The sequence below is a fragment of the Podarcis filfolensis genome (assembly GCF_964270895.1).
Source record: "Podarcis filfolensis genome assembly, chromosome: 2".
NCBI lineage: Eukaryota > Metazoa > Chordata > Lepidosauria > Squamata > Lacertidae > Podarcis > Podarcis filfolensis.
Genome location: NC_139605.1, coordinates 89,446,819 through 89,474,393, shown reverse-complemented (window position 1 = coordinate 89,474,393; position 27,575 = coordinate 89,446,819). Strand labels below are relative to the sequence as shown.

Sequence of the window (27,575 nt, the reverse complement as noted above, 5' to 3'; positions counted from 1 at the left end):
GGCATTCAGGGATGTCTGAAGCCAGCAGAGTTTTCCTCAAGACTATGCTGAAAGTAATGAAGAGAACCACAGGGCTTAAGCAAGCCAACTTCTATTTCCAAATAAATGTCTTCCTAAATACTTCTACCTTTAAAGCAGTGTTCATTACATCTTCCCCACTTCCCTTGCTTCTGGTGCTTTACATGAATGAAAAGACACAATCATACACACAAAAGTATTTTTACTGTTTTAAAATGAATTTATTTATTAAGGGTACATAAGGTGTTCTCCAACTGCATCATTTTTCAATCAGCAAGGTACTGGAAGCACACAGTATGCACATTGTTAACAGTACAGTAATTAGGTATGTTAGATGGAATGATTCAGCAGCTAGACATTAACATAAATTTTACAATCAGTATTCAGTTCAAATATACAGTGCTTCTGCTTGAAGGTTGTGTGAGGATAGCCTTGCAGTAGGTTCAGCTCTTGAATGGGGGGCATCAGATTGGTCCAAGAATCAACTCTGAAATTCCAGTTTTAACCCCTTACACAATTTCACATAATTGAAGGCAACTCAAAGTTCCTCAGTTGATGATCTTTAAATCTTGATGTGCCAGGATAATATTAACAAGGCAGAATCCAACCATTTTGCCACAATTTTTAGTCACGCTGATTTCATATTTCTGTACAATACTAAAATGTTAGCCTGCTAACAGTATAGTAACCTGGAGTTACTTAGTCTAAAGGCACCTTACTGGGTACTCTTGTTCTCTACGGTACCCCGAGATCCAGATTGTGTAGGTAGGCTGACAAGACTTCTGTCCATCATTGAAGTTTGGACCATATTCCCATCAAGTCTATGATTCATTAAAATGCAGGGCACAAATCATTCCCTCTTAAAGTGTTTCAGAGACTGTGATCTTGCTCACCTTTCAGGTCAAATGGGGCAAGTGGGGTGAAGGAGGTTTCCTCTCTCAGCTAGTTGCACATTAAAAGCTTTACAGATCAGAAACTGTGTAAAATTTTAAGAACTGCAAAGGTAAAAGTATTCCCATTATTACTTTCTAGACTCAAGAGCAGGGAACCTTGACATTTTTCCATTCCTTGTTACCACAGTCCTAGATGAAAGGCAGCACTACAAACAAATAGTAATAGCGGGAGACAGAACACACTTCTGTGCCTTAGAGGCAGTTGTATGGGTGATGTGTTATGATTTACAGCTCTAGAGAAAGAGGGAGATGAACTCCTAGCTGCTGTCTGGGAAAGCACTGTGTCACACAAACAAACAAGATGATGACGACTCCTGCTGAGAGTCTGAACCCATGATGACAGGAGTTTATTACTGGTACACAAAAGTATGGAAGCTATGATGAACACAAAATATTCCTGACCAGGTCCTCAAAGCCCAGTTCCTGACAAGACTTTTGGAGACCTCACTAAAGTAGAATAAATGTGGAGGATTCCGACAATTCTCACCTGTGTTGGGTATAAATGCTGACAAGGTGTGCAATACTATATTGAGCTTTAAAGGAGTTTCCAGACGAGAAGCTGTTGCTCCCCAGCAGCTACCTCCATTAACTACTTAGTAGTGAATATTCTGCTATAGATGATGCAGGCCTCTGCAGCAGTTTAAACTGCTTCACAAATTGACACTTCACACCAATCTGTAAAGCTTTTTTTGAATCATTAAAAAGGTTAGTTTCTGAGCATAATTACAATTGCACTTTTATAATCCTGTGTTCCCCCCACTCTAATCCTTTCAAAATTTATTAAAAATTGGGAAGAAAGGCTACAATTAGTAACTACCCTATGACTGTTTGGATTTGCCAAGTGATTCAAGTGCTCATAGGGCAAATGACATCATTTCCAGGAACTGGAGAACAGTGCATTAAGAGCAGCAAACGCCATCACAGTTTGGCTTGCATTGGCTTCAGGTGCTTGTGAAAAGATTCATGGACCTGTAGAAGTAACAAGATAAGTTGTTATTAAGTGTTTGGTTTAAAGTTAACGTCTCTCGTGCTGCAAGAACCATGCAGCTCCCTCACAGAGCTGCAAACCTTTTGAGTACTTCAGAATATACATGCACAGCTTATCACTACTGTAATGGTAATAGCACCATATCAATTACTACTACACATGACAGTGAAACAAGGCCTAGGATCCTTTTTAAGTCAGAGTTTGGATGTTTGGTAGAAGTAGAAAAATGAGAAGAAATAAGAGGGCCCACCTATCTACCCCAATCATGATGTTTTGTGGTTTAGTTAGGATGTGAACCTTGTAGTTTCCTTAATTCAGGGTGCACAACTCAAGCAACCTGGGGCAACTTTAAAATATTTTTACTAACCCCAAGAGGCCTGCATCACTATATTAACCATAGAAAAAGGTCACAATTTTACCTCAGGATTTTCTTTTCAAACCATTGTTTGATAACTCTGCATTTCTTACTGCGCCTCACAATTGGTAGATATACTAGGGAAGGGAATAAAATATTTACTGACCTGTGTTTTATTTAGTGGTGATTTCTTTGACCACTCAAACATGTTTTCATAGACGTTACCATCATATCGGCCAAGCACAGATCCAAGAACGTTGTCATGGAAGTCAAACGAATCCACTAGAGCGACTGCATTGGGACGGATTAATGCCAAGAGCTCCTTCACGCGCTGGTTCACCTGAATTATCTGTGCATCTGTCAAAATGCCTCCCTGAGACAAAAAGGAATCCACAGTTTTACAGATCCAAGCACTTTGTGGTTTGCAGCTACAGTATGAATCGCCCATGAAGGGCAAGATTACACAGGTGAATATAAAGCTGTCAAGAATCAGGTTGGCAGGCATGCCAACCTCCTCTGCAGCTGCCATGGAAACAGGCTATTAGCTTCTTTTCATGCTAGTAAAAAAGAAGTGTAGGCTAGTAATTTTTACAGAATGATTTTATTTGTGTGTAATATTTATACACACGCACACAGATTCCTGGCACAAAAAATTGTCTTCCAATTAATACTGGGGGATATTAAGCTAATGTGAAGCCCAAGCTAGCTAAAGGCTGACCAGGACCTAAATACTAAGTAAAGGATGATAGTATGTTTGGAAATGAGCATCTCCCTCCCTCCTGTCATACTTACAAGTTATCATACTTGTATGGCTTTCCCTGCTATGAATGTGGGAAGCTGCCTTAGACAGAGTTCACCCAGCCCAGTACTGTGTACTCTGGAAGGCAGTTCTCTAGAGCGGAGATCTTTCCCAGATCTGTCGTCATACCTATTTGTATGCTCCCCTAAACCACCTCTGCTTTGCAAACATACATGAAAATTCCCACTTCAAAGTATGGCCTGCTTTATCCAAAACCACCCATCTTGCCTTTAGCTCCATTGCCAAAACGTCACCCAAAGGTTCCCCCCCTCCCCGCACCAAGAACTGTTTAATTCTAGCTGCCTCAGATAGGTGGTTCTTCTCCCCGCCCTCCCTTTTTTAGTGGCGCCCTCCCTGTGGAACGCCCTCCCACCAGATGTCAAAGAGAACAACAACTACCAGACCTTTAGGAGACATCTGAAGGCAGCCCTGTTTAGGGAAGCTTTTAATGTTTGATGTATTACAGTATTTTAATATTTTTTTTGGAAGGTGCCCAGAGTGGCTGGGGAAGCCCAGCCAGATGGGTGGGGTATAAATAATAAATTATTATTATTATTATTATTATTATTATTATTATTATTATTAAATTAACAACAGAGAAGAGCATTTTGGCTCAAGATAGAATTCAGTCACTGACCTGCAAAAAGTCTCCACTGTGCTTATTGATCCCACAGAGTGCATACAGCAGACACAAGTTGTTAAGGACAGCACGAACAGCTGGGTCACCAATTTCTGAAAGCTTTGCTGTAAATAGCTTGACCACCACATAGTGACAGTGGGCCTAAAACAGAATATTTAATGGACAAGTGAGAATTCAGGTTTCTGTGGGGCAGTCAACAGGCTTCCAAAAGTAGTATTTGAGTGGTTCTACTAACCTCAGATGCTCGCACTAGATCAACGGAAGTCCGGTTCCAAGCATCCTCCTTGTTCTTTCTACGGTTCAGTTCAGCTTGCAAATTCTTTGCAGCAAATTCAACCAGCCTGTACCAAGGAAGGACATTAACACAGCTTATTCAAAGTAGCAACAAACCAACAGTTGTCAGAGTGAACTTTCAAGCCCATTAAATGTAACACTAAGAGAACCTAGGAGCTGGTACAAGCAACAACAAATGTCATGACCACAAGCCCCCAAAATTATACATTCAAGTACTTGCCCAAATCTACCTAGAAGATATCAAACATGAATTTGGGGTAGACTTTAAGCAGATAAATCTCACTCTTAATATTGGAGAGACAAAGACTTAATTGTGCATCTTACAACTGCATCACGTCTTGCTGTTGCGAGACACTGGAGGACATTAAACGTGAACCTATATGAAGTTTGGTATGCTTATATCTGGGAATTAATTTTGATGGAAAAGTTAACAGAAAGGGTACATGAAAGAAAACAACGTGAGAAACTACATAACTTTTACATAATGTGGTCCTCCTTTATTACATATGCATCAAAGAAAGAACATGCATTTAAACCACCTAAGACACATGGCAGCATGTGGAATTATATTTTTTAAACCAGCAACTGTAGAAATATTTTTTATTTGATTATATTACTAATGTAATTACATGGACGTCGTTGGGACTGTTTGGGGGGGGTTAGGGGAAAACTGTATTTGATTATATGTTGTTCTTATAATATTATAAAATATTCCAAAAAAATAAATAAAAATATTGGAGCACCCATTCACCATCCAATACTGCTCTCAGGTGGTTTAAAGCAGAATGAAAATAAGCTCTCTGAAGTGACGGTGATGTGATGTGCTGTGCTCATGTACTTCCCCATTCACTCAGTGGCCATGCTCATTTCCGCTCATCTCTGTCCACATAGGAATTTCTATCCTGTTGCACAGGTCGTTTTGCTACACTGTGCAGCACAATTTTAACTTTTGCACTTATGTGGAACACCGTCAAGACCAGCATGTTTGTTTATTCTACAAGTCACGGGCTGCAAATTACGTATGCCATTCTGCGAACTAGTAAAAGCAATGTTGCAAGTTGGCTGCACATTATGTTTTTCTTTTTCCCCTTTGGAATCCCAGCTATTTGTGTCAAGTAATTAGGGGAAAGGTTCAGTAGCCATAGATAGAAATTTTGCGATTTATACTCTGATACATGCTATGATAGCAAGGGTGCTATTTTAAGACCTGGTAAGCACTGACAGTATCCTGGTTTGCAACGTAACAATGCTGTGATTTCTCAGGGAGCAGAAACATTCACTTCTGAGTGACTATGAAAAAGGAATTCCCCACCACCACCATCTCCCAGGTAGGATGGTGGCGTTTATCTTCGTCCACTTGCAGCCAATCCCTTTCTAGATGGGGAATCCTTCTCTGCCAGTACTCCACCCACCATGCATTCTTTTATCTATTCAACTTGATCAGCAGGGCATCTTATCAACTATACTAGATATTCCTGTCCAGTTTCTCTCCCCTAGCTTGTTCCTAGGGCATTTCTAATTACATTTTACCGAGAGGTTCTACCACAGTGGCGAAACCCTTTCCAGTGTTACTGCACCCTACACAGCTCCGTAGCTGTTAGCACGTTCTCTCCTGTTCCCATACAGATCACAGCATTGCCCATCCTGGAAGAGGCATTTTCATGTTTGGAAGACAGCAGCAGAGATAAGCAAGACTCACTGCACACCAAGCAAGTGTGAGATTGTCAAAACAAGTGTCCTGAGATGGGCAAGTTTTTGTTTTTGTTTTTAATTTAAAGACAACAACATGTCATTCTTCGATTTCAAGAAATCAACAGTGTTACTATGATCCACTTTATGCACTTTTTATATAACTTACCTAGAAGCTCTCAGTTTATATGCCTCCACCAAACTAGACGGATTGTTGATATGCACTGCTGTGGGTCTAGCAGCCACCTGCTGGGGCTGAATGCGTAGCCCTGGTAGGTCATTCAGGTAGGACATCATGCCACTCACTAGCTGTCCAGAACTAACTTGGGTATAGCTTTTGACAAGGAACCTGGATGCCAAAATAAAACAAACAAATGCACACTACATTACTTGGCTGATTGCAGTTTAAAACAACTTACAAACTGATTTCAATTGGTAGTCATGTGAAGAATGGGAGAAAGCCACATGCAGAGTACAAACAGGAAGGAAGGCAACATGATAATAATCAGTGTCATTTGCACCTCTCTTGCCAATAAAACATTGATAAGGCTGGAAGCTGCACATTCTAGAGTTTTGTTCTTGGACTGACGTGACTCTTGTATTTTCTGTATCTTCCTGGCACAAGGGGAGGAGAGGGGTAATCATTCCTTCAGGAAACCAGAAATGTTTGCACTGAAAGGGCGATTTCCTTAGAGCTATGCCAAGTCCCTCTTAAAGAGATGACTAAAGACATGCAACAAGTCAAGCTACAAGCGAAAAGCTGCATCACTCACCGTGCCGTCTGCAGCATCATTACTGTGTTCTCTCCTTCATATGTGCAGGAGGGGGTGAAATTGACATAAATGTCAGGTAGGCCACTACAGCGGGAGTAGCCATGCCCACCACACGCCATTCGACATTCCTCAATGCCTGCATTGGCAATCCAGGAACTGAAAGCCTTTAGCCCTGCAGATAACGCATGCAGCTGGGGAAGAAGTAGAAGTTAAGAACCAAGTTATCTATAATACTTCTGACAGGTTTGTCATTTACTGCAACATTAACACCCCCACCCAGACTTCAATGGTGGGAAGGTAGGAAGATAAAGCCTTAAAACTGACTGGGGGGAGCCCACATGTTTCAAATGCCTAGGATGATATTAGCTAGATTTCCTTTTCCCCTGGGATCCCCAGGCCCAGTAACTATTACCGCTGTTGTTGAAAAGTACTTGTGACCCATATACAAATATACAAATATACAAATTTACAAATATACAATATACAAATGCAAGATTTGCTGCAGCACATATTCTACAACCATTTTGGAGAACAATGGGGGAGAGAAGTAGCAGAATTACATTTATCTTGTGGCCCCCTTCCCGCAAACTCCAGGTACAATATCCTCCTCTTAGACGAGGAAAGTCAATCTGAATATTTATATATGTATAGGTTTTAGTTTCCCATTTTCTATTTGTATCTAGGCGACAATACTTGGAACTGAAGCAATGCCATTTATTTTTGTGAATTCACTTGGTAATGTTTCTCTCACTCTCCTTCCTTTGACCCCCGCCCCTTCCCTCCCAGGAGCCACCTTCAACCTGATCTTTACTGAAAGAAGAGGCTCCACTGCCCAGCTTCCCACTTTATAAGACCAAGAGTACTACCTCTGGCAGCTCACTCAGGTCTCCGTCATTGATATTCCCAGTGATACGCCGATAGGTATCTTTCATGTAGGCGCCCACGAAGTGGAAGGCATATGCCGTTGCCAGAAGAGGGAACAGTTTGTACTGCTGCGTCTGATAATCCAAGATCTGAGGTTCTGGCTCACTGCAGCGGAAAGCAAACAAAGAGTTACATGCACATTTATTTAAATTTTAATAAAGTGGTTAAAAGGCAGAAGGTTAAATATACTAAATATTCTTGAAGAGTTGACAGATGTGACTGAAAATCAGATCAGCAGAAAGGACATACGGATTGGGAAAACTATATGTGTGGAAGCAGGGCTAGAGACTAGGTGTCACAGGATGTTTACCAGGTGAGAAAAGGTAAAAGCTCAGGGGATGCTAAGGGTTTTAGGCTGCCCACAGTGCTGGGGACACTAATCAAGAATTTCACCACAGGAGTCAGGAACTCTCATCCAGCAGCGGTGCTTCTTACCCTGGCTTCAGTTCAGACTGGTGCCTCACTGCACTGTAGCGAATGGCGATTGTGCAAGCTCTGGCCAAAGAGCGAGCAGCATCCCCAACAATAATTGATCGTATGAATACCATGGTTCCATATGTCAACTTGGCATTAAGAGGTTTCACGTAAGTGCCATCTGGTTCAACCTAGAAGGACAGAGTTCACTAATCTGAAATGCATGTTCATACACATACAGTGGTACCTCAGGTTACATACGCTTCAGGTTACAGACTCCGCTAACCCAGAAATAGTGCTTCAGGTTAAGAACTTTGCTTCAGGATGAGAACAGAAATCGTGCAGTAGCAGCGCAGCGGCAGCAGGAGGCCCCATTAGCTAAAGTGGTGCTTCAGGTTAAGAACAGTTTCAGGTTAAGAACGGACCTCCGGAACGAATTAAGTACTTGACCCGAGGTACCACTGTATACCTTTTTAAGAGTTTCACAAGTGCTTTGTCACAGGGGCACTCAAAATATATGTCCAGACAGGTATTCAGTCATTAGACCTACCTCAAAGACTCTGTCATTCTATACTTGGCTTTGTTTATTGACTTTATTTAAAACATAGTTTGTGCATTTGTATAAAAAGATCCCCATGTTCAGCACTTTTAATTGCTTCCTGCCTGAGCACATGCGGCTTATCCAGTGACATTGTCAGCCTGGTGGCCAAAAAGGTAATATGATCCAAGCAACAAAATTTAGATTAACTGATAACATTATTTATCATATACCTATTATGCAAAACAGAGGCCAGCTACGAATGGAGAAGTAGGTTGGAGCAGAAAATTAAGAGTCTGATAACTACCCTGCCCATCCAGATACTGAATTCATTTCACAGGGATTGGAAGATCAGGAATGTTACCAATACCAAATTGTTTATGAGCTCAGTTGTCTTACATAATCACAGTGTACTGAACTTTGACACACTTCTGGGAAAGCTTCTAGGGAGCTATCCAAGAATGGCAAATGGATTAGTAGAACCCTAGAACTCCAAACTCTCTAGCCAGAGATAACAGGGCTAATCTTAAATGGAGACTTGATTGTTCTTCCTTGAAGACCAATTTACAGACGGCTGCTTTTGAGTACAAAGTAGTCAGCTACCTCTTAAAAACATATCCTTCTAACATCTAGCCAAAGTAACCTTAGTATGCCTCCACATGGAACAGTCTCTTTAGAGTTGGCTAAAATAACTGGTAATTCCACAAATCAATACAAAAAAAGCAAAGAGAACATAATGATTTACCTTGGCATGTTTCATAAGCATGTTTTCCCGAGGAATGCGAAAGTTGTCCATTTTTAAGTAACCGTTATCCATTTCATCATAACCAAATTTTGGTCCAATATCACCAACAGTTATACCTAACAAACATGTTATAATGGAAGGATAAGGAAAAGAGGCAGAGTTTTAATGCAAAGCTAAAATGAGGCATTAATAGAAATACCTTCCGCCACAATATTAACCACCTACAAGTCTCAAAGAGCTGAAGTGTGTCTTCAAAAAGACTTTCCTCACCACCTTTTCCACATTATTTTTACACCCTTTATCATTCATTAAATTAATTTTTAAAAAAAGTAAAAGGAGAAATTCTGGAGATCTTGGGGATACAAAAAACATTTTTGTATTAAGGTAACAGGACTCATAGGAACAATAATTTGTATAATACACTTTTAATGGCAATTATTATGCTTTTCCACCTCTAAAAAAAGAAACCCCTTTGCATATGGCCCACAGGTCATGAATTAGCAACCCCTGAGTTACAGCATACTACATAGCTAGAAAGTGACTAATAAGGCATTATCCCATTCTCCCAAATAGGATGCCCATACCTGGCAATGGCTCATGAGTCCCCAACTGACGTATCGGAACAATGAAAGCATGTAAGCCATGACATTTGCCTTGGGTGTAAAGCTGAGCCAAAACGATGGCATGGTTTGATGTTTTACCCACTGCAGGGAGGGAAGGAAAATAAATGTAAACAATTGGAAACTTCACTATACAGTTCCAGAAGCACCCAATTTAGATTGCTAAATAGTGGCTTTGTTTAATGCATTCACAAGACTTTTAAAAATATAAATGTAATCGAGTTCTGCCCCAATAATGAAAAATGAGTTTCCCAAAATCATAAATTAAAACTGACCAAGCCTTTCCAACGTAACAGCACTTCCTCTAACATGAGAAAAGCAGTAGTGCTATAACAAAAACATTTATTCATGTGTGGTAGTTAATTTTAAAATGTTGGTTTCACAATCTGGCCCTAAAACAAAATAAAAAATGTTTCTCTGTGTGTGTACAGAGTTGTATTTTTAAAACATTAACTGACTTCACCCTCTTATAAAATATTTGACTACATGAGGAGAAAATTCCTTCTTTAGCTTCAAAGTTGAAATAATTCACTTACATCCACCTGGCCACCATTTAATAGAAGTCACAGTTGGACTATTTAGGATAAATTCCTGGGTAGCAGGATCATAGGTAGCTGTGGTTTCCAGTCCTCGGAGGTGAGTTCCTGTAGACACGTAGCACATCTTATTTCAACAGTCACAGGTTACAACAACATGGACACATACATTTTTTTCAGTGAACTCCAGAGGCAATGCAACTATATAGGTAATGCAAAAGCAGAACATTTATTGCAAATTATAGTTACACAATGGGAAGTAGATGACACATTACAAAATAAACTGCATGTGTGAATAGCAGGAAGTATGCCACTCTTCCTTTGATCACAGCACCAATAAAAGATTGCAAACTAGATCATTCCACTTTTAGGCACCTCCATCCTGAAAGCTCACTGGTTTTACAGCCAAGAGGTTTTCACTGTTCAGGACTTCTTGCTTACTTGTCACTAAAGCATGTGTGCAGAGTGTAAAACGTAAGTACCTGATAAGGTGAATTAAAGAGAGAAGCACAATAATTGAATTCTGCTCCCGATCATCACCATTCATGTGAGGAAAGTATTTTCTCAAATCCAGATACTGAGTGATCCAACATAATGACAGGGAAAGAAGTAGGAGAGTTCCATTGTTGTGCAAGTGATGGGCACAGTTGTACCTGTAATCTTCAACATGCATCTTAATAAAAGCTCATTTCCCAATTCATTATCTGTGCACCTGTTTGTGTTGCAATGTTAAGTGTGCACCAGCAGTTGTGCAACATTTTTGACCAGCATGTCAACTTGATGGATAGAGCTGCTGTGCTATGCTAAGAACAAAAAGTCCTGCTGACAGAATGGCTATTCTGCTTGTGCATTGCACGAAAATCCTCACAGGCTGAAATCTTCAACAACTGCTTCAACCATGCTGATTTTCATTTTGATTTTCTTCCCCACAGCCATCATCTTCTTCATAGCTGTTGCTGGACACACATCATTTTCAAAGTAAGCAATGAAGCCTAACAGGTGTTGTGGTCTGTCTCTCGTGGCTCAAGGAAATGGAGGAATTGAAGGCTGCTTATGTCAAAATAGCAACTGAGCTTCCATTGAAGGTTCTGAGGAGATTTCACCCCTCCCATATCCAAGAATCTCCTGATGATCTCTGCTGATTCTCCAGAGAGGAGGGGCGGTTTTCTGCTCTCTACTTATTCAGCTCCAGCACCACATCAGTCAGTCAGTCAGTCAGTCAGTCAGTGTGTCGGAGAGAGAGAGACTGAGTGTTAGAGATTGTGTGTAGAGATAAGGTTGCTGCTAAGAGCAGCTACAGACACTCAGTGTAGTGCAGCATTCATTTATGCTTAGACCTCATTAAGCTCTGTATATAGTTGTATAATAGTTGTAGATAGAATAAAGATATTCTACAGAGCTGCTCTCCGAGTCGTTTATACTCTGCTATACTCTGCTGTGCGACGACTGTCTTCTTGTTGGAGTGAATCCGGTGCTCACAACTCTAAGCTGTGAGTCCACAGCGCTTTGACCTGTTCCTGTGCAGAAGGTGGTCTCTGGAAGTGCTACCCAGCTCGCCTAGCCCAGTCAGGGCTGAAGTAGATGAGTCCAGTTCGTGGCACTGGCTCAAGGGCGATGCTGACAGGTTCCAGGTGACCCAAACTGGGTTATTTCATGGCAATATGAGTTCCTTGAATCGGATATAGGCGGATTGTGCTTTCTAGGTTCTGAGAAAGTTGTGAAGGATTTGGTTTTCAAAAGAGTCAGAGCGCATTTAAGGTATACATGGTACTTTTTTTCAAAACTTGACGCAGATGCATGGTAATGCTGAACAAGACACTGAGATATGTATTTGGCCAATTGCACAGCAAATTGTGAAGTCCAGAGCCTGGTTAGACATCATGGTATCACCAGCTGCTGGACTACAACTCCCATAACCCATGACAATTGGCCATGTTGGCTGAGACTGATGGGAACTGGGGACCCTTGTTTGCTAGCCTGTTCTAGAGCAAAACTATAGATACACCCCTCCAGCTTTTAGCATTTAAAAAAGGGAATGTGCTCAACCACTAGTTGCAGCAGTGAGATGTGTCCATGAATAAATAATAGTATTAATAATACTTATAACAATTTTATTGTTTATACCCTGCCCATCTGGTTGGGTTTCCCCAGACACTCCGGGCGACTTCCAGCAAAATATAAAATAATAAAATGCCAGACATAAAAAACTTCCCTGGACAGGGCTGCCTTCAAATGTTTCCTAAAAGTTGTGTAATTCTTTATCTCCCTGACATCTGATGGCAGGGCATTCCACAGAGAGGGCGCCACTGCTAAGAAGGCCCTCTGCTTGGTTGACTGGCCCTCTGCAGTCTTTAATTATCAAACACTGACCTAAATTTAGACTTGGGCCCAGTTCTGCCTTTGGTTATGGTTGACAATCATGCTCATTTTTTCCCATTCTATCAAAATGAAAGAACCATCTGCCTCAGAGGCCTTTAGAAGATAAATGTTCCCACATCTGAGCCTGAGAGAAAGAAAGAGAGGGAGAGATGCAGGCATCTATCTTCTGATGGCCTTACCTGTCCCAGCACATCTAATAGCTTACAAACAATCTGTTTAGTATAGGCTTGCAGACAGACTCTTATTGGAATGCTCTGACATGTAAAAAATATCTAAAAGTGAGCAAGCAGGGAAACCTATGTAAACTGTGAAACAACTTTCCCCTATTCTATGCCACTGAAATTCTACAATTTAATATAAAAAGCGAGCTATACATTAGCTCTATCTCTCATTATCTAATTTAAAGAAATGGAGGAATTAATAGTCTAATTCCTTACAGATTTTGATTTTCTGAATACAAATTACTAGGCCTCTTGCCTTTTGAGCATCAGTAGCCTTCTCTGCCGAAATGCAGAGGGGACCAGGAGAATTACTAATCTTGAAGTTTTTAACTGGAACGCCAAAAATAATATGCTTTCTGTCACTTAGGGGGAGTGTGGGGAAACTGGAAGCTATTTAGATGACTTAAATTGTTTTGGACACTGTCTGCAAAAAGAAGCTGGACTTTCCTAGTGCCGCTGAAGAGTAAATTCTAGGCTTTCTAGCCAGAAGCAAAGCTAACTTGCTAAATAAGGGGGGGGGGGGGGAAGAATCATCTAACAACTGATGAGGACCACTGCTAGCAGGAAAGGCCCAATGAACACCGAGCATAAGCAATTTCTTGGGCCAGTTCCTAAATAAGGAGAAAATGATCTGTTGTTTTAGCATCTCAATGAAACTTGGTTTTCCCATCTTCAAGAAGAAAACGTCAAGTAGGGCAAAGCTCAGATGGGCCTGGAGACTGACTGAGGTGCCATGTGCTAGAGATCACCACACCTTGCACATTGAGAGCACTTTGCGTAATTGCAGCCTCTCATTGAGGAAAACAAGAGAGCCCTCAAACACACCCAGAAACATTGACACACCATAACCTTAAAATTAGAAGCTTAAGTAGTATCTTGCAATGTGCCACACCAACATGAACATTTACCATTTGGAAGTTTCCAATGATACTTCAAAAACTGGAGAGGTGGTTTCCTTTTCCTTAGGTGTAGATACATGGTATCTCACAAAAGAGAATGGATCTGGATTAATATCCTTTTGCTGTATCTTCATATTGTGTTGGTATCAAAAGCCTATGAACTCCTGGTTTCAGTTTGTACTAAAAGCTGAAATGTCTCTAGTTAACTGGGAAGCCTTACAAGGATGCAGAAGCCAGGATTTTGTCAAACACACAAGAGCTACAACAAAGTTTATTTAAATTAGAGGCTACATTGAGTAGAAGAGTCCACCAAAGGGGGATTCTAGCTGTTACTGCAAAAGCCATTATCCTATTTAGATGTGGTGAACCTACTGCTTGAAAAGCCAATATGTTTCCTACAAAAGCATCTAAGTTTAAAAGTTGCTGTTGTTGTTGATGATGATGATACAGGACTGTTAGGAAAGATGCATCTCTCTCTCTCAGATCACTTTTGAACTGTGATTTAAAGTAAAGACGGCTTTGTCAAAGAAAATTCACGTTTCTTGCTCAAGATTATTTGCTGAATCATTGATATTGCTTTGTGCAAACTCACATATGCAATCATAACATGTAATCTGAAAGTTGATGTATGTATTCTCAACAAATGTATATGCTCATGTGAGAAAAACGAAGACGTGTCTGGATTTCATATAGAGGGAACTCCTTGGCTGTGAATCAGACAGTCTGACGAATCCTAGACTGGAAGGGAAAATGCCCCCATGCCTTTTGCTCAACATCTCTTACTCAGAAATACAGTGGTACCCTCAGGTTACAAACTTAATTTGTTCCGGAGGTCCGTTCTTAACCCAAAACGGTTCTTAATTTGAGGTGTGCTTTTGCTAATGGGGCCTCCCGCTGCCGCCGCACGATTTCCATTCTCATCCTGGGGCAAAGTTCTCAACCTGAGGTACTACTTCTTGGTTAGAGGAGTTTGTAACCTGAAGTGTTTGTAACCCGAGGTACCGCTGTACTACACTTGCGAATAAGACTTGAAAGTACTGTACCATGGCCCATCTCTGTCTGGGCATATGTGCCAATGATCTCCAAGTTCCAAGCAGGCATGAAGAAGCGATCCTGCTGTTCTTGGGTTGCCTGGGTTAAGAGGGTAGGTAGGAACATGCCCAGGTGGAGGTCCAGAGGCTCAGGTCGTCCGTGGTGAGCAGAGCTGTGAAGAAATGCCGAGGGAAGGGAATGTGAAGGGGTGTTACAGGATTGAAGCAGGTGAGATTAGAGGTGCAGATTGGAGGGGGGGAAGACAAAAATAATTTTATATGAATAAAGAATTTAGAAAGCACACTTTTACCAGAGCATCATTCTTTTCCCAAGGCCCACTAATATTAATGTCAATTATAGGACCCAAGGGTGAAGATGATCTTCCAATCCTATTGCGGCAGGAGGGCAAGAGAGAGCGCAGCCCCCTTTTGTGGCTTATAGGAGGCAGTGTTTTATCACAGAACTAGCCAGAAAATTTTACCAGGTCCTCTTTGCCTCTTGGAAGTGTATTTAAAATGAATAAAACACTGAATATAAAATAGCCGCCTGTCTTACAACTGGAATGGCTTGGGAGCAAATTAGATAAGGAATGTTTTACATTGGGTTGACAGCAATCCATCCTTACCCAATTCATGTTCCGGGGGTGGTGGGGAGTGTAGTCATAAAATCCAAACTGGTTTACTCTTGTTCAAAGCAAACCTGTTTGTAAACTGTTTTATTTTCTTTTACTCCAATTTGTTGGAGACTATCCATCCAGAAAAGTATGGTGCTCTGAATCAGCAATCAAAGCTAGTGAACAGCTCCATAGCTTTGTATCAACAGCCAACATTTATAACCAGTGAGCCATCACCAGCAAAGGTCACCCAAAACGCAACAAAACATGCTTCCTTATGATAATCCAGTCACCATACTTAAGCTCCATAATGTTCTGATCCAGAAGGCAGCATTATATACTTTAGGTATTCCTATACCAGCACCTGGTCCAACACACCTTGATGTGCAGTGCTCATTTCACCTGTTGCATTAAATGGTGCAGTGACTAGAAATGTGAGCAAAATCAACCCTGGTGAAGATCTTACCTCTGCCATGTACTGTACTCACTAGAGGACCTTAAACAAGCCATTATTCTTTCACACACACAACATCCCATCTGCGACATGGAAATGAAAACCGGCTTAGTTCACAGGGTTTCTGCAGGGAGTACTGCAGTAATGGGTGTAAAGCCCTCTGAAAACTCAAAGTACTATTTATTATCCCCTATATTTTATATATTCAGGTTAGGAGCACTTCTGCTGTATAGTTAAAACAGTGCCAGCCATGAAGAAGGCATCAGTAGGCTTGGGGGAACTGAGATTCCTAAATCTCTCTCCCTCTCTCTTGCAGAAAGGCTTAAAAAAATTGTGAAATCCCCAAAGAGTTCAGTGAGGACAGAGCATGCTCAACTGAAACAAAATACTGACTGTTGGGGTGGGAGAGGACTGGCAACACAGGTGGGAGGGTGAATGGAACGCCTGGAATCCTAACCAGGGAGCACGTCACACAGCAATACTTTGTTTCAGATCCCACTTATATATTTATATTTTTAGCCTACTTTTCCACTGCAAAGCAATTCACAACATTTTCCACATGGTGTCCCCAGATGTTCTGGACTACAGCTTCCATAATCCCTGGCCATTGGCCATGTTGGATGGGACTCATGGGAGTACGACGGTACTTTATTTATTATAAGCGCATCAAGATGTTTTAAGCTAATTGTGTGGCAATTTTCTCATGCTAGTGAAACCTGAACCACAACTAAGGATGTACATCCTACAATGGCATGTACTAACTGTATTGTTAATACCAGCATTAAAACTGAGTACAACATGCCCTAGCTTCACATACCACTGAGTTGAGGGACGGTTAGGAGTTTGCTAATCATAAAGTTAACCAATCCCTTCCAACACTATGGGGATAGTGCAACAACCTACTACATTATTAATCCATAGCAAGTTATATATGTGTGGCTGCCTTTGCAGTTGAAAAAAAGAGAACAGTATTAAAAAGACTGGCATGTAGTGTCTCCGTCTATTGGGGACAGACACCTCTCTACAGTAGAGGAAATAGAAAAGTCAATTTTTAGACAGCAATGTTCAGTGTTGTAATTTTACAAGTGAAGCAATCATGCAGGTTTCCACTCTAAAGCATAGAGCTGCTTCATCGCCTCTGTTTATGCAAGTGGAGCTCCAATACGCCAGGGCACCACACAGGAGAAGAAAAATGGAGCGCAGGCTGAAGTAGCAAAATGGTAAAGGGTCCAGAGCTGCCATTTGGAGCAGGGATCCAGCAACCAAATGAAGAGTTCCATTCTCACTTGGACTAGCAAACCTATAGCTAATGCAAAAATACCAGGATTTTAAAATTTGGGCATTTTGTTCATCTAAAACGTCTGGAAGAGTTTACTTCACATGCACCATTGAAGAATGCTGGAATATTACCTGTAGAGAGATTTCCCCTAAAAATCAAGTTCTTGCCACACCAGCCCCAGCGCAGATTATTGTTTTAAGTAGTGCCTCCATCCTAATGCAATGCAGGTTCAGCAAGTCATCCACCACCCAACAGTTGTAATCCTAGAACACACATGCTATTGAAGAATCATCATCTGAAATGTTAAGCGGGAACTGCACTGCCCCACCACCACACACAACAATCGATGGTGACAGCACGACTGAATCATCATCAAGACACTGGTTAGTTGACAGAATACAACAAGTATTACACATCAACACAGAGACAGGGAAAGTAGTAAAACACAGCATGCAAAAATAAATAAATAATCACATCCACAGACAAGGTCTCAAGGGAAGGGGTAGACAAACGAGTGTGACAATGATTTGCTTATTCACAGGATGTTCCATTCATTTTGCAGCTTCTGGCCTTTAAACAATTTGCTTGAGAGGCGGTACCGTTAATTCAAATGGTGATGTGAAGTATACCATATCAATGCGGAATGTTCATTTGCAAAAGGCAAGACTTCAAATAGTTAACAGCAGATTCATCATATAACCCAGCTCAACTGAGACACCATTCTCCAGGTTTGATTGAAGATTATGAATTAGGAACCAGAGGTTTTCATTCTCATCCATGTACTCTCCATCTTCTTGAAAGATTCCATTTCTTCTTTAAAAGGGAAGTATAGTATTCAAGCAATCCAGACTAAGTCATAAAAGTAGTATTGGGCTTTGATAAGCTCAGGATACTCCCATAAGTGATAAGAGATTAGTGCTTTTTAAAAACTACCTACCACAGAAAAGTAGTGGCTAGAAGGGAAAAGAAAATATTCATATTCTTGATGTGGGTTTTTTGTCCTGTTCATCTTGTTCTTGAGATGTGTTCTTCTGGTTCATGAAATTGAAATGATATGCTTAATCCAACAAGTATTAGCTGCATTTGGATGCTGGCCAGAACTTTGCCCTCCTTCATGCACAGAAAGGCCTGAAAACCGTTCTTCATCTTGCCTGATTCTTCATCTTGCCTGACTGCTTTGGGGGTGGCAGATATTGAATTACTGATTTCAGCAGAAGAGCTGTATCTAAAATATAAGGCTGCTAACACAAAACACGCAAAGGATCTAGAAGCTTTTTCTACTGCCAACTAATTTTCTCCAACAGACCAGCATAGGGCTGTGTTACAAGGCCCTTACATGCTACATTTTTTCCTGCTCCAAAAGTACACTAGTTAGCCATTTGGTATACTCATGAAGGAATACACCTGCTCCATACTTCACTTTTGGCTTCACACTTTTGTACACTACTCACATCATATATCCAAGTACTTACAACAAAGTAACTTGGACATAGGATGTGAGCCGTGTACAATCTATTACATATTACATAAGCTTAAGGCAGCTGCTTAAGTGGAGATGAATGTTGGAGATACACTACAGCAATGTTCCTGGGCATCATCACAATGAAAACAAAACAAAACTAGGCTGATTGAACAATTCACTCACGCCTACTGTCGGCAATCTAGGAAGCAACTTTGAGTAACTGAAGTATTATATACAAGATCTGAGAACAAGGATATAAAACCAGCTAACAGCAAGGAGGTGCCTTTGAATGAGTGAAGAGCACAACTTTGCATATAGTGTTACTGTCAGAAAAGTCAGAAGTGGTGATGCACTGAATTCTGACTCCAGTATTTTTTAAAGCAACCATTTCACCCTAAAAATCACTGCCGGACTGGAGTTACACTGCAGAGGATCACCCGTAAGTCTCTGGAAAGAACTAACCGTGCCCCATTTCCGTCTGAGCGTAGGTGCCAATTATCTGGAACCGCGAGGCCAGAGGCAGCCATTTCTCTCGCTGGGCAACAGTGCACTGGTTCTCTAAGGTGGGAGTAAACATGCTGTAGTGCAGACCAAGAGGCAGAACAGATGCACCCATGCACACACTATGGGAGAGAGAGATGGCAGATTAGGTTGTAGCTGTTATTTTTCTAGAATCCAACAAGGCTTTCCTCCCTCCATTTTTCCGTAGTCGTATACCCCCTAAATCTTCCAGCCTTTTCATACTTTTAAAGATTTTAGATATACCAGTAATGACAACAGGAAAGGCATAAATGAACTACTGTATATGAAAAAAAGTTTATAAAATGCAGTGACATCAAATTCAAAACCTATACCATTCATGCACAAAGGGTGCTTCTACCCATCCGCACCTAAACAGCCAAGGCATTTCTTAAAATCCTGACCGTAGCTTTCTTCCTCCCCACAGCAAAGTTTTAAGGCAAATCTCCCCAGCCCTGTCAAAGCTTCAAATACATCAGAAGAGCCCAAATTCTGGCATTATCAAGCTTTGTCTCATCTAGTTTGCAATTATTACTTTAATAACATTGGAGCTTATACAGGATGCTGTTTATGCTGACAAGGCTATTTGAAGACAAAGAAAATGGGAAGACAAGGACTGTGGGTGCAACATGAAAACAGGGTTTAACAAGCATTACAAAGGAGTGTTAAAAGGCATGTTGCTGAAGGCAGACAGTCAATTTGCAGACTGAGCTTCCCACCGGAAAGTTTGTTTTTATAAATCAGCACTAGATTGTACTACTATTGTTTTGTCTGCACCACTGTGACACTTCAGCAGAGTAAGTTTGCAGAACGCCACTCACTGGAGTGAGCAGGCACTATCCAACTAAACAGTTCCTCTTGTACAAGAACTGCCGAATGAAACATCTCCACCACTTCTCTCCCTATATGCCCCCTAAATCTGTTCTAGGAGTTTCCCCTACCCCTCCAGCGCAAATTTATGGGGTGCAAGGTGAGAGGGAAGTTCCACTGCCCAGCTAAAAGTCTGTGTCCTAGTAGAATCATTTAGTTTGATACCACTTAAGTGTTTCGTTTTCATCCTGCCAAGGACACCTAGACTGCACTTCATACTTTGAGATAAGCTGCTTCAGAAAGGGAAAGGGAAGTTGAATATTCTGCTAAGTGTGTGACCAGGCTTCGTGTTATTTATTTTGGTTATTTTTAATCTTGCCAAACTCTCAAAGCAGAGTACAATTAAACATTTTTTAACAGTACAAATAAAACTATAAGGAGAGGGGAAATGAAAGTGAAGTTCAGGTATCAAGGTAACCATCAGGACACTAGTTACAATATATAGTTAATTGCCCTCCCCCCCTCAGAATTAAGAGTTATGCTAGTAAACCTGTCACACCATGCTGTGAAGTAAATTTCTAAGCTTACTCATGCCTGCTGCTGAAAAGGTAGGTTTAGCATTGGATACCAGTAGAACAGATGGGAGGATTGCCAGAAGGTTCTTATGCTCAGATCTTTGTGGTTGTAAGGTAAATAGGGATGAAAGAGCTGCCTTAAGTATCCTGGCCACAGAGCATTAAGAACTTTAAAGGCGGTGAACACCGGGTCTTTGAACAGAGTCCAGGAGCAAGCCAGCAACAAATAAATCAAATTAACTGCAATCATTGCCACCTCAGCCTAAAGCTACATCACCACTTGGACCTGGGCTCCTCCTTCCTACAGAGTATGGTAGAACCAGCTGTCCTATGAGCAGGCGGGGATAATGATCATGACACAAAATGCCATCATTGCCACCATCTTAAATAGGCAATTTTAAAGATCTCACACAGCTTTAGATTGTTTTTATGTCATTGTTGATTTCATATCAGCTGCTCTGGAAACCTTGTCAGCTGAACAGCAAGGGCGAGCGGGGTGAAAATGCTATAAAGTCATTAAAGAGCAGATGTTATCGTTAAAGGGCAGGTGCTTATATATGTTACACACTTGCTGCTCGCCTGGGAGTAAAATTTGTTAAAGGATATAAATAGGCCCTCCAGACACCTCAACGTGAAAATAAAAACCTCAACTTGTGTGTTTTCCATAATGACTTGGATACAATTTTACATAGTACAACCCTAAGGAATCAAGGCCTCTATCAAAATAAGAGAATGGTTTGATACAAATTTTCATGTATAGCCCACCACAACTGGGCAACCAGCAATGGCCATCTATTACAAGGAGAGAAATAGTAGTTAGTTTGATCATCTATTTCATAGAGGGCAACATTAGTTGTTCAGTCCACTTGATTAGAAAATGTCCACCTCCTAACGTTTTTCTTAATGTAGGAACAAGTGGGGTGAAAAATGATATTGTGTGCTCTCTAAACTTTGGTTATTAGCAGAAGGCACTTGAATGCATTTCTCCTTCACTGAACAGCACTTTTGATTTCATATTCAACATTCTGCAGGATGTGAAGAACTCTTGAAACAGAAGAAGACATTCCCTTTTCTGGACAAGTGAAAAAGCTGCCATAATGTTAAAGGATTGGAAACTCTCATCTTTTTATCTGCTATCAGGAATTCCTTTTATCAAAATAATTTGGATTGCAAGCAGGGGAAAAATAACAACACTAGATGCCATTTTGTTCTACCTTCTTGTTTATTCTGTTTAAAGATGATCATCTTAGTTCTCCAAGCTACTAGAAGCCCCAAAGGGTAGGGTGGGGAGAAAAGAGGGTGAGAAAAGAAATATTTTACTATTTTCACAGCCACCCACATAATGAGCTGTGGGAAAATAGTAAGCTACACCAAAGCCTTATGATGAAAGAAGCAAAGAGGCAAAGTGTAATCTCTTGCATAATCTGGCTGCTGTACAAAAAAAACCCAAAAGATGAGCATCCAGCAATTTATCTTATGAGATTAGACTGAGAAGGTGCAAGCGCTGCCCTGCTGATAAGTTAATTCAGCAGCTTTTTGAATCGGCATTTGGCTTGAAACAGTGGGACCAACTGATGACTTTGGCCACACTGCCCTTTCAAACAGTTAACTTTGCCACAGTAATAATTCAGTTGGGTATGTAATGTAATACAAGCCCTTTCAGTTAGTCACCTGACAATTCCTCCTGGGCCCAAAGCTAAACAGATGAGTTACTCACACTGTCACATGACATACTGACTTACCTTCTTTTTTTGTACTTAAGAAAATACACAAGATAAGTGGATGTAGAACGTACCTGGGAGTATGGACAATTAAGTTCAGTAGGACTTACTTCTGACTAGACGTGGTTAGGATTGTGCTACAAAATGCCATTCCTAATAAAGGCATTTCAACCGCTATCATGTTATATGTGGCATTCTAAAGTACTGTATATATAATATTCTGAATGCAGTTGCACTAGTCATACAGAATGGGAGGATTTGGGTGGAAGATTAGGAACAGTCTCAAGTATATCAACTAGACAACTAGATGGCTTACTTGATTTTGGTGTTGGTGGTGGTTCCTGCACAGGAAATTGTGACAATAGAAGATGCATAGGCACTGGGACTGGGATGTGGGTGGCGCTGTGGGTAAAACCTCAGCGCCTAGGACTTGCCGATCGTATGGTTGGCGGTTCGAATCCCCGCAGCAGGGTGAGCTCCCGTCGTTCGGTCCCAGCTCCTGCGCACCTAGCAGTTCGATAGCACCCTTAAGTGCAAGTAGATAAATAGGTACCGCTTTATAGCGGGAAGGTAAACGGCGTTTCCGTGTGCTGCGCTGGTGCAGGCTTGCCAGAGCAGCTTCGTCACGCTGGCCACGTGACCGGGAAGTGTCCTCGGACAGCGCTGGCCCCCGGTCTCTTAAGCGAGATGGGCGCGCAACCCCAGAGTCGGTCACGACTGGCCCGTACGGGCAGGGGTACCTTTACCTTTTTAGGCACTGGGAAGGGAAGAGATGAACTAAGGGCTGGGAGAGGGAGCTGAGCAGAATGAACATGCCTAACTAGTGAGCTCAGCTAATCCATTTCCTGAGCCCCAAACAAAACAAAACACCGATTATGCATTTTCAGGGGAAGAGAGAAGATTTATTTTTTAAGGGGAGAGAGAAGAGACGCACTAAGTTCCTACTGCTGCTAAAAAGATTCTGTGGCTAGGCAAAATAATGGGTTTGGATTTCTAAACTACTTTTCGTCTCTTATTACAATGCTTAAAATGCGGGGAAAAAAGAGTGAGTGAGAAGTTTCAATGTCAGAGAGCAGATCAAATAGCAATATCCCAGGCAGGCTATCTGCCTTATGCTTTATCCCACAAACAGGACCAAGCCTGTTATTAACTGGTAAAAAGGAAACCAAGCTCCACCCACTTGACTTCTGCCCGTGTACTGAACTTCAACCTGCCCCGTCACAATTACATAAGCACAGGGGGCAGGGGGAGAAAAGCTTTTGCCCACAGATATAAGTAGCTGCGTCATTCAATAGTTTAAGGTTTAAACTTTAAAGGGGTAGTGTTAGCTACCCGATTCATAAAACAGGAGTGCTTCAAAAGCAGTACAAATTAGTATGTTACTCAATAGAACAGAATTCAGATTATAGCACATCAATGTAAGAAGGTACTATATTGCACAGCAATGTAGTTTTTTTATTTATTTAGCAACTTGTATTAATGATTTCCTAGTATCTCTAAACTCCAGACGCCATTCTACATATAGAACTGATGCAGAATAGCAGGGCAGAAAGAAATGAAAGTTCTTTCACTTGACACATCTGATCAGATCATACCCTTTAGAATAAATTATGCCGCAAGCACAGGAGAGGGATTAACAGAAATCATGCTGGAGTTACAAGTTTCACAAGGCACTAACTCCAAGAAAGTGAACTGTAGCATGCCAGAAACACAGCAGAGTCTCACCACTCTGGTCTAGAGAGAAGTATCTTCCTTACTGCAAATGTGGCAAATTAAACAAGGTCCAAACTGGGCCAGAAGCAAGGTCAGCACAAAAAAATGTGGTTCTATCTCGCAGGATCTCAGCACTTTGACACTTTTATTGCTTCTTAAATTATAGTTGGTTGATCTGCCAGTCAGCTGCCACTTCTGAGGCAGGCAGCCTGCAGTGCAAGGTGTTGCTGAACTTCTGGACAGAAGTCGACAGACCTGGCTCTGAGCAGGTCAGGCCTGCACTCCTGCCTACCTGTCCAGTGCTGAATTTCTGACTGTACCCTGTCTCACAAAACCGGGGGTGGGGATTCCAACCAAGGCAAAAAGGAGCTATGTTTATGCTAGAGAGGCACAATAAAATACTTTTAAGTTGGCTTGCGACACAATTGCAAGAATAATTGGCCAACACTACTTTACTTGAGAGATTTGTTTCTTTTGGAAACAGTAACCAGCTGTATGAAACAACTAGCACGTGCACATTGCAACATCATAGCAAGGTCATCCTTCCCAGAGTTTTTAAAATGGAAGTTTGAGTAGGCCAGAGCAACCCATTTGACATCAACAGTTCCAACGAGAATAAACTATTTCAGAGGAAAGACTTGCAATCCTGCTCAGCAATCTTCAAAGAGGAATAAAAAACAACAACATCTAGCTAACAATGATTAAACCAAGTTAATTTCATGGGTTCAAAAGTCATGTAACACTCTGCACGATTAAGTTCACAGCAAGCTGGCAGTCTTCCATGTTGTAAACTTCATCTTTGGAACTTCAATAGTGCCCAATCATCTAATGTAGATTAAAAGAATGCTTAACCCTTTCCAATCTACTTCAACATGAAAAGGCCTTAGTGGAGGAAGATGTGGTCAAGGAAATAAAAAGTATCTTACAGTTATACTGCTAACTTAATAGCTTTATCTGCAGTCTAGATTCATACCGATACTTTGGCAAGTAGCTCCCCACCTTCAGTAGCTTACAGTTTGACATTATTCATGGTTAGAATGTAAAAAGGACTATTTTTATAGCCTTAGGAAATGTTGCCTTATCAAAATGAGCATGAAGTTGCATATCAATTCCAGGAGGTTTTACTCAGATAATCATTACAATCAGCTGACAACTTCTGATGACTTTCCAGTGTCCTTAACCTTTCAATCCATGACAGAATGAAGAACAACTGCCCTTGTCTTTACAGGAGCACCTGCTATTTTATGTGCCTTGCACTGGATTTCTGTACCTTTTAAACCAGTAGATCTCATCAGGATCTGCAATTCCATATTCTCTTAGCTTCATCACCATAAGAGCGCTCTTCCTGATAGCAACTTCATAGCGCTGGCTGCGGGAGAGGAAATTTACATCACTGTGCTTGAAGTCTGGGTCGTTTGTCACAAGTGCTTCTGTAGAGAAGACAAAAGAGAAATTTAGTGCTAAATCAAGACATATTCCTTTAAAAAAAAAAGATATAAGGCTGGTTCTATGTTGTGGCTTCACTACTGATAAACTGTTGACAACTTCAAGACATAAAGGTGAGAAATTGCTTTGAGTGGCACAAATAGTGGGGCATGCATCTGTTGTGTTTGGGCAGCTTGCTATCACCATTGCTACCATCAGCAGGCCATCTTTGTACATCCTAACATGGAAAAGACCATAAGACAACTCCAAACTGTGTTAAAGATTATAAGGATGGCACTGGGGGTATAATAATTAACAAAATTCAAAAGATGCAACAAGCATAGAAAGCAAATGAAGTGCCCTTACATGCCCTTAGAAAAGGCAAGAATTCAGGAGAATGTAGCAACTGGTATCTCCCAGGTGCCACCTGCCACATTCTCCCTCTGCTTAGTCTCCTTATGAAACCAAATGTATTGGGTAAATCTGGGATGGCTTCCTGCTTTCCTATTCACAATTACAGCACAGCACCATGGCTAGGAGAATGAGTTGCAACCTAGGAGAGCCATGGTTGAAATGTCACCTCACTGAACTCACTGGTTAGTAACAATAGTAGGCTACCAGAGCAATCCAAATCAGGACACTGGAAGAAGTGGAGCAGTGGATTTGCTGCTGCATCTGAAGACTGTTGGCTTTTGCCTGCAGGAGCTGAATAAAACTATTTCCTACACAGGTTCAACCTAGTGTTGCCAAGGGACCCGGCAATCAAGTCCCTTGAGGATCCAAAGACACCAGCACCCCACAACACCTTGTTCTGGGAATTTCTACACTCTACCATTGGTGGTACCTTACCACCCATATGGGAAAATCCAGGGCCTGTTTTGCAAGGGAATGCTTTCACCACTAGTGGTTCTCTCCATCAGCAGACACCAGAGGAGAGAAACCTAGACATTACCCTAATCCACCACCCCACCCAGGAACATAGGTAGGGATGGGAGTGGGTGTTAGAATTCTGTTGTGCAACATTTAGACAAGAACATAGGAAGTTACCTTGTACCATCAAGCCACTAGTCAGATTTTATTAGAAATGCCCCATTAAGTGGACACGTTCTTTTAAAATTAAAATAGTTATTTAAATGCAAGCACTTAGAAAAACTGCATGCAGCAGAGATCACACAGACAACCGTCTAAAAACAAAGGTGAGGGAAGCACCCTTGTTCAGAACAGGTACCTATTCACACAGTATATAAATCTAGTTTTTAACAACTGCATCCGCTTAGGGAATGCCTACGGCAACCAGACTCACCGGGCAACTACATTAGGAGCATCTCCGCAGCAGGTGTATACTTTGTTTCTCTCCCTCCAATGCCTTTTAAATCTTTTCTTTTTAACAACATCTTTGAACGGTCTATTTCTCCTAGGTGCTGCGCCGTTTATTATTATTTTTTCCTTTTTGGCGTGAAAATGAACGGTTGGTATTTAATCTCTGAGGTTGCAGTTAATGCTTAATTACTACGGTATCGTTTTAATTGGTCTCTGCCTGAAGAGGGTTCAGGCTTGCCGAGACGCGTTCCAAACGAGACAAGTTGCAATGGCACAATCTGAAGAGAGAAGGATTTGTGGAATCGCGGGGCGCGGAGGACACCCCAAATTTGATAACGAACCAAATTACCACCGCCAGGTAGTAGTAGCTGCACACAGAGGAGGAGGAAAAGGAGGCGCGCCACCACCCTACTAAACCCCCCACCTCCCGGAGCCAGAATGGCAGCAGCCGCCGCCGCTCTCCCGACCCACCCAAAGCGGCTCCTCTCACCGATCTCCTTGCGGCGCCGGGTCCGCTCCGCGCCTCCGTCCAAGACGTTGGTGAGCTTCTCCGTGTCAAAGGAAGCCCCCTCGCGCTCTTTGCGCAGGTCCGGGTTCATGGTCGTCGTCGCCGCCGCGGCTGCCATGGCGAAGGGTGCGCTCCGGCGCCAGCAGACTAAGGAAGGTGGCGGACGGCGAGGGAAGAAGAAGAACAAGTAGCGCGGCGGCGGCGGCAGCGGCGGGTAAAGAAAGGTTGGCGGCCAAAGCTTCCGGACGGGGCAACCCCGCCACGCCCACCCGGTCGGCACGTGACGCAGGCGGATTTCCACCCCGGGCGAGCGGCCTTCCGGGCCACGTGACGCTGGGAGAGGCGTGGCCTCGCTCTTC

General features: G+C 41.8%; 1 protein-coding gene and 1 long non-coding RNA gene across 5 annotated transcripts; one reads left to right on the top strand and one right to left on the bottom strand.

Moving 5' to 3' along the window:
• Nucleotides 1-217: 217 nt before the first annotated feature.
• ACOX1 (acyl-CoA oxidase 1) lies at nt 218-27,543 on the bottom strand. 4 transcript variants are annotated; one of them, XM_083598179.1, is made up of 15 exons: nt 27,199-27,482; nt 25,234-25,393; nt 19,088-19,248; nt 14,829-14,989; nt 10,287-10,394; nt 9,715-9,834; nt 9,131-9,246; nt 7,869-8,038; nt 7,376-7,538; nt 6,510-6,700; nt 5,906-6,085; nt 3,989-4,094; nt 3,751-3,894; nt 2,481-2,687; nt 218-1,940 (listed from the first exon to the last, which is right to left on the bottom strand). In XM_083598179.1, exons 3-15 carry the CDS (start codon nt 19,150-19,152, stop codon nt 1,890-1,892), a joined length of 1,782 nt encoding a protein of 593 aa, XP_083454305.1. In that variant the 5' UTR covers nt 19,153-19,248; nt 25,234-25,393; nt 27,199-27,482; the 3' UTR covers nt 218-1,889. The 4 variants fall into 4 exon arrangements, with proteins under 4 accessions (XP_083454305.1, XP_083454306.1, XP_083454303.1 ...); XM_083598180.1 differs by having other exon boundaries at nt 14,829-15,251; nt 15,299-19,248; nt 27,199-27,286; XM_083598177.1 differs by lacking the exon at nt 19,088-19,248 and having other exon boundaries at nt 27,199-27,543.
• On the top strand, nt 10,401-12,804 carry LOC310755462. The gene is made up of 2 exons (XR_014544362.1): nt 10,401-11,371; nt 11,911-12,804. It is a non-coding gene; the product is annotated as an uncharacterized lncRNA (long non-coding RNA).
• Nucleotides 27,544-27,575: the final 32 nt, after the last annotated feature.